The following is an 11,723-nucleotide window of genomic DNA, read 5'->3' on the forward strand; positions in this document are numbered from 1 at the left end:
AGAGTTTGAAACATTACTCGAAAGGGAATGTTTCGAGTAATGTTTCAAACTCTCTTCAATTGTAACGTTTCGGCTATGTTTCACTAAATAAGTTTTCAAGTGCTACATTTCTGTAATGCAACAGAAACGTTTCTAGTTAATGTTTCAAATGTTCAGTAAAACATCTCATTTGCAACGTTTCATTTACGTTTCGTGTTTAGTGGGTAGGTTATATAAAATGCGATCGTCATAATGTTAATATTATTTTCATTGCTATTTAACTAATTTCTGTAAACCATATAAGTTTTACTGAACGTATCTTGAATTTATCAACTTCTCGTTTTTTTATCTGGCTATCTGTCGAATTTTATAAAATTCAAAAAATTTAATCTCATAAATATTTTCCACCTAGCGCCACCTACCAAATTGTATCAGAAACATTATTATTTCCCAAACCCATTTCAAATTTCTTCTATACCGAGAACGAGCTCTAGCTCCACCTACCTCTGTTTTACATTTAAAGCGACAAAGAGAGAAGTATTGCGTTTAATACGGTTCAGAGAAAGATAAAAAACAGAGACAACTTTTCCCTATCAACTCGGATCTCTGGTTGGTACTCTGTGAATTTGAGCGAATGCGCCTATCTGGGGACTATCCTGTGAAATGACTCTAAAGAGTAGAGCAATAGCTGAACACATCAGGAACTTTTCCTTTCCTAGACTATTATTGGAAAGTAGTTATTGTCAACTTGCTGTTACGAAGACGAAGGAGAACAAAAACCATCTACATGTACATATGTATGTACATGAGGAGTAGAGATATTATTATTATTATTATTATTATTATTATTATTATTATTATTATTATTATGTTTTAATTAAGGTTATAATATCTAAAAACTAGAATTAGGCAGTGTTGTTCCTGTCGGTACAAATGTACTGAAATCAGCACAATTAACTGTTTTGCAGTACATCAGTACACTGATACTGATTTTCAGTCCTTGCGGGACTGACTGCTTTATTTTTAAAATGTTAATAAATATGAATGACGTCACGCAATTGTTTCATTGTCGGCATAATTTTCAGTCTTGCCACGTTTAAAAAAAACTTTTCGTAATTTAATGTAACCATTTAATGTAATATTTAAGGCTTTTTTTCGTGTGTGAAGTCGTATGTTGTGGTATGTGTAATATGAGTGAGTAAAGAGATTTAAACTACCATATAACAACTAAGATCAAAAGAGATTGAAATAGTGGCCACAAGTCAGATATTCACCAATATTCAATCGCGAAAAAAGCCTATAGTTTCATTATTCTCAGTTGCGATTTCTTTTATATTTTGATAAAAATATGACGTTTGTTCATAATATGAAGTGTATTGCTTGAATTCCTGCAGCTACTATACCATTTTGTATATTTGTACAATGTACACTTAAAATTAGATATTAAAAAGTTAGTCATTATTGTGTTTCTTTTCACATACAATCTGATTCGACGTTTTATAAGTATTACACACATACTATTCAAGTATTGCCTTTTAAAATTTTGAACTTCCCGCGTCAGTACAATTTAGTTTCAAATCAGTACATTGGTATCACTAATTTCAGTACATAGAAATATATCCCAGGAACAACACTGGAATTAGGTATTTTATTTACATTTTAAAGCAAATTGTTGCCATGAGTGGTGTTCGAGAAATTGTGTGTAGGTTTTGTCTTAATACTGTAACTGATAAAAGTTTCGAAATAATAGACAACGCTACTAAAGACATTCTACATGTTCTGTTGCTGAAATTGGTAAGTCAGTGAAATGGATTTAATCTCGACTAACGTTTCGAGATTCTCAACACGTTCAAAGCGAACAATAATCTTTTTTTTTTACTTGATTGTTACTTTCTGCCACAGTTTTCTTTTCGTTTGATTAATGTTGCATTTTCAGAAATTTGATGATGAGAGCAAAGAGGTTATATGTAATGTTTGCAGAAGAAAGTTACATGCAGCATTTCAGTTTAAGTCAATTTGTCTGAATAGCGACAACACAATTATTCCATATGTGGATAGCGAGAAAATGTTACAGCTCGATATAAGAGATGTGTATGCGAAGGAAAATACCAGCGAGTCAATGGATATTTCAGATAATCAGAAAATATGTCGATTGTGTATGCAGCCAGTAGAAAGTGAGTTTAGGTGCATACGTGAAGAGGAACTTGAAGCTATCGAGAAATTGGCTCCTGAAATGGTATCGATGATGTTAAATGCTTGCATATTTCGCAATAAAAAAATTATACTTTGTAGATTACAGGTATCATCAAAGATCCCATTGTATGTAATTCATGCTTTGATTCTTTGTGTACCCACAACAGTTTCCTAAAACATTGCCTAAAAGTAGAAGAAAAGATTAGTGATAGTCCAGACACAGAAAGTTCAACAGATATATCGCCATGTGGTTTATTCGTTAAGACTGAAAACCTGGACAAAGAATTTGATATTAATGAGATGGAATTGTCGATCAAAGCTGAAAGTATCGATATAAAATCAGAAGATGAAGAAAAGAGGTATTTTTACATTAATATTATACAATTAAATCAGCGTATATTGTTAACTACACATATTATTAAATTGTTACCAAAATACCGTATACGGGGTGACCGCGTTTTTTGTGGCAGATAACAAAAAAAGTTGTATTTTTGATAGCTAAATCTGAGAAAAATTTCAAACTAACCAAAAAGTAGTGGCTTACCATATTTTTTTATATTTTTATCAAGCTGGTGTCTTGTTGTGATGCCACTGGAGAAAATAGGACATATTAAATTTTGTGAGAAAATGAGTATTATTATTACAAAGTTGCAAAGTTCCAACAAAGTCTAAAAAGGGGTTTTCAATTTAAGAATAAAAAATTAATTCTCATTTTAAACTTGAACACTCTGTAAATCGAAAACGACGCAACTATACATATATGTTTACATGAACTTTTTTTTTAAAGGACTTTTAGTACAAGTTGTGAAAGTCCTGCTACAAAAAACGCGGACACCCTGTATATGTAATTTTTTTCAGCAACACGCTGCTGCAGAGTTCCGATATAGGACCATACGACAAGAGCGATTGTAAATATGAGAATGGATCAACAAACGAACGTAATTCGAAATCCAAGAAGAAGCTCAAAGTATCGTACAAATGCGATAAATGTATTTACAAAACTAGAAGCGAGAGCTGTTTTACGGCACACTGTGCAAGACACGAAAACAGTGCAGAGGTGTATAAATGTGAATCCTGTAAATATGAAACTCAAAATAAGAAATTATTTCAAAAGCACCAGTTGGGACATAGAAACCCTTCGAAAATACATATACATCAGTGCCAATCGTGTAATTACAAGACAAAGAACAGGTGTGAGCTTGCTAAGCATCAGGTGAAACACAAAAGCGCATCTGAAGTACGATTGTACAAGTGCGACTTTTGCGATTTCAAAACAAAATTGAGGATTAGCTTTAATAACCATTGTATAAAACACAAAGACTCAAACAAATGTGATGAGTATGACTGTAAGACCAAATACAACTCATTGATACATAAGGACGCTTCGCAACTGCCAATTTATAAATGCGAGGAATGCAACTACAAATCAAAGAATAATACACTTTTAATCAACCATCAGTTGGTACATAAAGATCCCTCGCAGATCAAAATGTACAGATGTAAGGACTGCGATTATGAAACTAGATACAAAAGGAATATCAAAGGGCACCAACTAAAACATAAAGATCCTTCACAGGTTCAAATGTACAGATGTAAAGACTGCGATTTTGAAACTAAACACATACGATCTATCAAATGGCATCAATTGAAACATAAAGATCCATCACAGGTTCAAACTTACAGGTGTAACGACTGTGATTATGAAACTGTATACAAGAAATATATCAAACATCACGAACTGATGCATACAGAAAAGTACAGATGTAACGAGTGTGATTTTCAAACTAAATACAAGAGGAGTATCAAACGGCATCAACTGAAACATAAAGATCCATCGCAGGTTCAAATGTACAGATGTAGCGACTGTGATTACGAAACTGTATACAGAGATTATATGGAACGACACCAACTGAAACATATAGATCCTTCGCAGGTTCAAATGTACAGATGTAATGACTGTGACTACAAAACTATATGCAAGAAATATATCAAACGGCACGAACTGATGCATAAAGATCCTTCGCAGGTTCAAAAGTACATATGTAACGAGTGTGATTTTCAAACTAAATACAGGAACAGTATCAAACGGCATCAACTGAAACATAAAGATCCTTCACAGCTTGAAATGTACAAGTGTAACGACTGTGATTTCGAAACTAAATACAGAAAATATATAAAAACGCATCAACTGAGGCATAATAGACCTTCACGAGTTTAACTGCACAGGTGTAATGACTCCAATTATAAAACTAGACAAGAATGTCAAATTACATCAACTGAGTCATAAATATTTTTTGTCTGTTCTAACGTACGGCTGTAACAACTGCGATTACCAAACCGAATACAAGGGTTTCATGATACGGCACCAACAGAAACATCCTTCACGATTACAAAACTGAAAACAAAAATTATTTGAAATGACACCAATTAAAACATAAAGATCCTTCGCAGATTCAAATGTACAGTAATGACTGATTACAAAACCAAATACAGGAGTTATATCAAACAGCACCAACTGAAACATAAAGATCCTTCGCATATTCAAATATACAAGCCTAATGACAGCAATTACCAATCTGAATACAACGAACACAAACTGAAACACAAAGATCTTTCGGGTTCACATATACTGATGTAACGACTAGGATTATGAAACTAAATGTAGGAGCAGTATTAAATATCATATAGAGTTCTTAAATGCAAATGTACCAGTGTGATTTGCTAACAGCGAAGAGTTTGAATATGGCACCGATCGTAAATATGTGAATATGACTTTATTATATACAGGGTGTCACAGTTTTAATCTGTCAAACATTGGGAGCGAATTGAACAACCAAGAATAATGTTACTATGTCTTGTATTTTGAAATATGAACCATTTTCGAGATAGAGGCTTTTGAAAACCCCCGAAAAATGTTCCCTCTGAAATAGTAGATATTCGGGTTCTGAAAAAAAAAAGTACAAATATCTTATTATTTCAGGGACTATTTACAGCTAATGGATTTTTTTGGGGATTTTTAGACCTCGTTTCTCGAAAATTGTGAGATATCGAAGTAAGGAAGACAAAGTACCGTTTTTGGTTGTTCTAAATACCCTTAATGTTTAATTGATTAAAATCGGGACAACCTGTATTATCATCTATAAACTCTATTTGTACTGAATAAGAGGACAATTAAATAAAGCATTTTTTTCACTTAAATTTTTAATTATCCTCAAAAATGTTCAAAGCATCCTCCTCCCCTTGTCATTCCTATGCAGCGGTAGTTTTCAGCAATGCAATCTGTCCCGTTATTCACATCCAGCTCAAAAACTTAATATTTAATTGCTCATATGATTTTCGAGATGAGCGTTGCGGTAAACCAGAAGTGGATGCTTTGAAAAAATTCTGTACTTAACAGTTTATACGGTTGACCAGTAGGGTAAGACCAGTTGGAAAACCTTGAAATAAATTTATCATTGTAGTAGGGGGTATAAATTTGGGCATTGAACTTATCACGGTACACTGAAAGATATTTGTAACTTTATGTCTACATTGGGCATTACTCACCTTATCAGCGAACTGACTAGAATTACTGGTAATTGTAAATCATGCCTTGACAATATTTTAACTAATATAAACTTAGATAAATCGGTAGCAGGCACGTGTGACCCTATGGTATCCGATCATCTGGGTGTCTTACGTGTATACGATATGTCGCCAATTCATCGCATTGACTTTTTTTAGGAACAGAATTGTAAATAAAAGTAAAATTCACGAATTTACTGTTCGGTTGAGTGATGTGCAGTGGGATTTTAGTCACATTGACAATTTGAACGGTGAAGGCTTAGCTTTAATGATTTTAAGTGCGTTGCATTCAATAGCCATTGCTACTTTTTCAATGAAGTGTTTAATAAAAAATTGTTACTGCTTACCATTTCTTTTATTACAATAGTTTAGAAAATATTTAATATTTAATGCGCTTAGTCGTTTTAAAAATATCAATGGAATAAGTTACTAGTACACGTTTAAATAATAATTACCTTAACTTTTAACATTATATTTGAAAAGATTTAACACAGTAAGACGAGTATTTTTATATAACTCCTGAAAGTGTGAATGAACCAGAAAATAATAATTTTCACATTTTAGAGGAAATTTGAAACATTAAACAATATTTATCTAAATTAGAAACCTGCAATATTAACTTTTTGCGATTTTTGAAATATGCAGTGAAGGAAATTTTATAGATGTTACTATAAAACATCTTCAATCACATGTCCGTATTCCATAAAAGAGGGGCTGTCAATGCTATGAGCTCAAAATTCAGTTTATTTTTGTTGCGTACATTTAAAACGTGCTTGGAACGTTTACTTTTAGTACAAATATGTTTCGTTTTCTTTGCATTGTTTATATTTCAGCAGATTTTAATGAAATATATTTTTGCTCCTTGTAGTTTTATTTAAATTATTTATTCTAATAAATGTAGTTTTTCCAATAATCGAGAACTACTACGAAATAATAGAACTAAGAGCACGCAATGACATTCATCATATTTTGTAGCATTGGATACTTGTAAAATTATGTTCGCTTGGTACCTATAGTATAATGACAGTTTCAATCGAGGAGTTTTCTTTAGTCATTCTTTTGTTCTGGAAATGTTTCTAAAATATTAATTATATATTTTGAAGAAACCGCTATCTTTTTCCTATTTATTGTCTATTTATTACACATGAAAGCTTAAATAATCGAGCATTTCAGATTTTATCAAATTCTATTAAAAAGTATAATTTTTATGGTTTCCTTATATTATGATTTGATTATGATTTTAAACCTAAACTCGGTACGCCACTGTACCAGGGACCATTGAGTTTACTTATATATCATTTGTTTATCAACATACAATAGGTTGTGGTTACATGTTTATACTGTATACTGAAATAGGGAATGCGGTCTCTCCTTTATTTATTACTCTGAAGTTTTTGAGATTTTCTAACCTAAAAGTGCAAAAAACTATTTTTCGTCATATTTGAGGTTATGTAGTAATGCCATCTATTCTTAAAAAAAACTAATACATTGAATCTAAAAGTACAAGGGTCCCTCCTTCGAATGCTGTAGATTTGCTGAAATATCTTTTTTTTTCGTTGAGATATCACATGTTGAAATTTTTAAGTTTCTCAGTTTCTTAATATGCGAAAATCTATTAATGATCCCTTAGACATCAAGCAGTCGATTGCAATTCAGAAACTTCATACCCATACGGTTTGTGGGTTTGGAGTTTGTGAGTTTGAGTTCGTATGTATTCAAGGTTTCTGAACTGCAATCACCCGTTTGACATCTAAGAAATCCTTAGTAGATTTTTGCATATTAAGAAACTGATAAACTTAGAAATTTCAACATGCGATATCTCAACGAAATAAAAAGATATTGGAACAAACTCTACGGCATTCGAAAGAGGGAGCCTTGTACTTTTAAATGATATGTATTTTTTTTGAAAAAGAATGGCATTACTACATAACCTCAAATATGACGAAAAACAGTGTTTTCTGCACTTTTAGGTTAGGTTATCTCAAAAACCTGACGTGACACAGCAATTCTGCGGCCAGAATCGGATTCAGCGCACCAAAATCCTTTGGGAATGCTTATTAGTGTGTCTGTTTCTTGACCCTTGTTGGCCTGTTATTCACACAATCAATAATTCACATTCAAAAATTGCCAAGCCTGAAGTAAGAAAAAACACGTGCCAGCTCGAAGAAATGATACCAAAAAATACAAAAACTTTATCATTATGTACTGCTAGTCGCCTACTCAGAAGGCTTAATAGTATTTAAGTTTAATTCCTGATCAGAATATACCTCTATGCAAATCACTTGTAAATTGTTGAATGTTGCTAAATAAAATTTGACGCACTGTTGCGGAAGTATTTAATACCCGGTTTGCATATACCAAAAATTTGGGGGTTGTTCTTCAGCCAGAACTCTTGACGTTACAAGGGTGACCCTTTTTATTTTTTTAGATACGGATTAGTTTGCAGGTTTTCATGTACCGGAAAAGACCAAAGTGAAGCTATGTAAAAACAAACAAAAGTAAAGGGTTCCGTATTTTAATAAATAAATAAATAAAATAAATAACCTTTATTTTCCTTAGACTTTATAATAAAGTAGGGGAATAGTCAATAAAACAAAAAACAGATTAATACAATGTAATGCATATGTAAAGAATTTCTATGCAATTCATTTAATCTTACGTATAGAGGGTGGTCCCGAGGTAATGGGCCAAAATTTACGGGTAGATTCCCGAAGCAAAAATGTTGTCATTTAGCCGAATTTACTTTAGTCCAAAAGTTGATAGTTAAAGAGATACAGGGTGTTAAATGTAAAATATCATTTTACTTTATTTTCATTTATTTCTTAGTAAATGCAAATATCTACACAAAAGTTTGGGGTTTTGTGGGTATAGGAATTGAAATTTGTTCAGGTTTTGGTTATAGTTCATAGAGGGCGCCAGCTGCCGTAGATTGAATGTGTTGAAAATGACATAATTTTTTTTACTTTAAGGTCCCATCTTTGGTATCAAATTCTTATTTTCCAACTTTTTTTACACAAAAAAGGTAAACTTTATGAAAGTAGCTGTCCCGCACCGTTTCCGAGATATTTGGCTTTGAAACTTCCAATGCTAATAGTTGAAATAATTAAAATAATTTAGAAATGTCAAAAACAAGGGTTTATTTAGAATTAAATATTGTAATGCACAGTAAAATAGTAAACATTAGTAAAAAATATGCCCTTTTGACAATAATTGTTCAAAATGTCCACCTCTAACTTCGATACATTTATCAACGCGCTTATTAAAATATTGTCTCATTTGTATAAATCCTTAACGCGAAATGACTTTGCAGCATTTAAAACCCGCTGCTCAAGTTCTTCTCAGGTGTTTATAGTTTCCGATTTCATGTAACTCCAAAATCGAAGCATTCTATCTCACATTTATGTATACGAGTAAATAATTTAAATTGTGAGCTAAGATGTAATTTTAATTAGGTACGAATAATACTTAATAGAAATTGGCAGACACATGACAGCAATAAGACAAGTGGAAGACGTCAATTATTTGATTTTCGTCCAAATCCTACTTAAGAAACTACCGTTAAATTAATAATACCTGTAGGTACTTAATTATTATTTAATGCAACAGCATTGGAAGTTTCAAAGCCAAATATCTCGAAAACGGTACGAGATAGCTACTTTCATAAAGTATACTTACCACTTTGGTGTAAAAAAAGTTGGAAAATAAGAATGATACCAAAGATGAGATACCTTAAAGTACAAAAAAGTTATGTCGTTTTTAATACATTCAATCTACCGCAGCTAGCGCCCTCTATGAACTATAACCAAAATGTGAACAGATTTCAATTCCTGTACCCAGAAAACTCCAAACCCCAAAATTTTTTGAAGATATTTGCATTTGTTAAGGAATAAATGAAAAAAAAAATCTGAAATGATATTTTACATTTAACACCGTGTATCTCTTTAACTATCAACTTTTGGACTAAAGTAAGTTTGGCTAAATCGCAATATTTTTGCTTGGGAAGTCTGCCCATAAATTTTGGCCCATTACCTCGGGACCACCCTGTATATTCATATAATAGCACAGAATATATAGCTACGCTACAGAAGGCTCGTGCAATGTATTAAAATATAGTCCCCGAAAAGAAGCCGGCTCTAAAATCCAGCTTCTTTCAAACTGCGCATGTACAGTAGAGAGTGTAAGTTTAGCTCCTAGCTCGTAGGTGACGCCAGAGGCGAGTCGGATTATTGCCCCGTTTAGACAGCGTTGCCGGATGTAAATTTTACAGGAATTATTAGGATATTATCAAGGCAAATAAAGTTCTATTTGCCCTGATATTATACCTAAACGATGAAAAGTATTAAATAATATATATGTTATGTATAATATGCATTTCTATATACCAGTGACAACTTACATTTTTTAATTTACAATTAAATTGTAATTAAGAATATACATATGTACAAATAAAATACATACAGGGTGTCTCCTAAACGCCCCAACCCATAACTTCGTTATTTATAGTCCGATTTCAAAAAATAACAAGTCAAATAAAGTGGTTCTAAATACAGTTCAGAGGAAGCCGACTGCAATATTTTTAAACTTTTTTTTTTGAAAAGCAATAATCAACTTTTTTTTTTAAATGGCAATAGTTTTTTTGCATTTATTATTGTGCAGATTTTTTTTCTGTATACGATGACGTATAAAACATGGACTTTTGTAAAAGATAACATCACAAAAAAGAGTCAAAATGTTTGTCATTACTGCAGAACTACTCCTATTGCGGATTATTGCAGATACCTGAATAATTCATAATTGGTAAATACTTATATTGATTAATGTAACAAGCAAGGATGAGAGTTAGTAACGAATCCTGAAACAATCCCCGACAATATACAGAGTAAGTATTTTTCTGATAGTATATGCTCAGAAAGTTTCCTCCTTCAAAGCATAATTTACTCGTTCTTTTTAAAAATTGATTAAGTGCTCAAAATCGCCTGTTTCGTTTTTGGTGCGCCACTCTGCAACAAACTGAAAAAAAAACATTTAACCGAGTTTTTTAGAAATTTTAAAAATATTTAAATAGGTAATGAATAATAATATTTTTTGTCTTATAATATGTTAGGTATATGTGACGTATGTTTTGAGAAGTTCTATGAATTTGCTAAAGCGCGAGTAGTATACAGTACAGTATTAAACATGATTCTGGGTTAAAATTGTAAATCGTTGCACCTGCACTCGCGCGCGCTGGCTAAGCTAGGGCGTAGGTCTAGGGCCTGCATTCAAATGTTTTTATACAATTTTTTTTCACATAGCGGCAGATCATTTCATTTCAGTTTGTTTCACTAGTGTTAAAGTGCACAGACTAGAATAGAATAACAATAATGGCTGGAAACAAGTGCCAATATTTTAATTGTGGTGAAACTCGAAAATCGGGAGTTCGAATGTTTCGGTTCCCACATAAAAATGAAGATTTATGCAATAAATGGCTTATACATTGTGGTAAGTGTAAAATTCTTACATACGTGAATAATACTACTGACTGCATTTTTTGAATCCATAATTTTATTTTTGCAAATAATAATTTAAAAATATAAGATTGTATAATCCCACTGTCCTTAATAATAATTTTTCAGATATTAATTTTGCTTTTTTAATACATGTACAGTCGCCGCAACATAAAGGTTTCCAACGTAAGAGGTTTACTAACTTTAAATGACCGATGCTCTGAGTTATTAATAAGAATTTTGAAGATTTACGGCTGTCAGTAATTGCTTTTACTTAGGAACATATAATAAAAAAATTGCAGACTGCATATAGGCAAGCGGTTAAGCTCTCATAATTTAAACAAAATATCGTTCTCGATCTCAGTAGAAACCTTTATGTTGCGAGTGTACATACAATAACATAAATTACGATAATAATTTACTATATCATAAAATTTTCAAGTCTTAATAAAAATATTCTACCCTATTTTCGACGGTGCTGAAGACGAATTTGAAGTTTTT

The 11,723-nt window shown here is 32.0% G+C and overlaps 2 protein-coding genes across 2 annotated transcripts; both read left to right on the plus strand.

The window, feature by feature from the left end:
• The first annotated feature begins 1,656 nt into the window (after nucleotides 1-1,656).
• LOC108905922 lies at nucleotides 1,657-2,441 on the plus strand. The gene is made up of 4 exons (XM_018708994.1): nucleotides 1,657-1,773; nucleotides 1,916-2,215; nucleotides 2,272-2,383; nucleotides 2,437-2,441. The coding sequence occupies exons 1-4, from the start codon at nucleotides 1,657-1,659 to the stop codon at nucleotides 2,439-2,441; spliced, it is 534 nt and encodes a 177-aa protein (XP_018564510.1).
• LOC108905926 (zinc finger protein 11-like) lies at nucleotides 2,393-6,082 on the plus strand. The gene is made up of 2 exons (XM_018708999.1): nucleotides 2,393-2,531; nucleotides 3,031-6,082. The coding sequence occupies exons 1-2, from the start codon at nucleotides 2,473-2,475 to the stop codon at nucleotides 4,388-4,390; spliced, it is 1,419 nt and encodes a 472-aa protein (XP_018564515.1). The 5' UTR covers nucleotides 2,393-2,472; the 3' UTR covers nucleotides 4,391-6,082.
• The last annotated feature ends 5,641 nt before the right edge of the window (nucleotides 6,083-11,723 follow it).

The sequence above is a fragment of the Anoplophora glabripennis genome, unplaced genomic scaffold (genome assembly GCF_000390285.2).
Source record: "Anoplophora glabripennis isolate ALB-LARVAE unplaced genomic scaffold, Agla_2.0 scaffold236, whole genome shotgun sequence".
NCBI lineage: Eukaryota > Metazoa > Arthropoda > Insecta > Coleoptera > Cerambycidae > Anoplophora > Anoplophora glabripennis.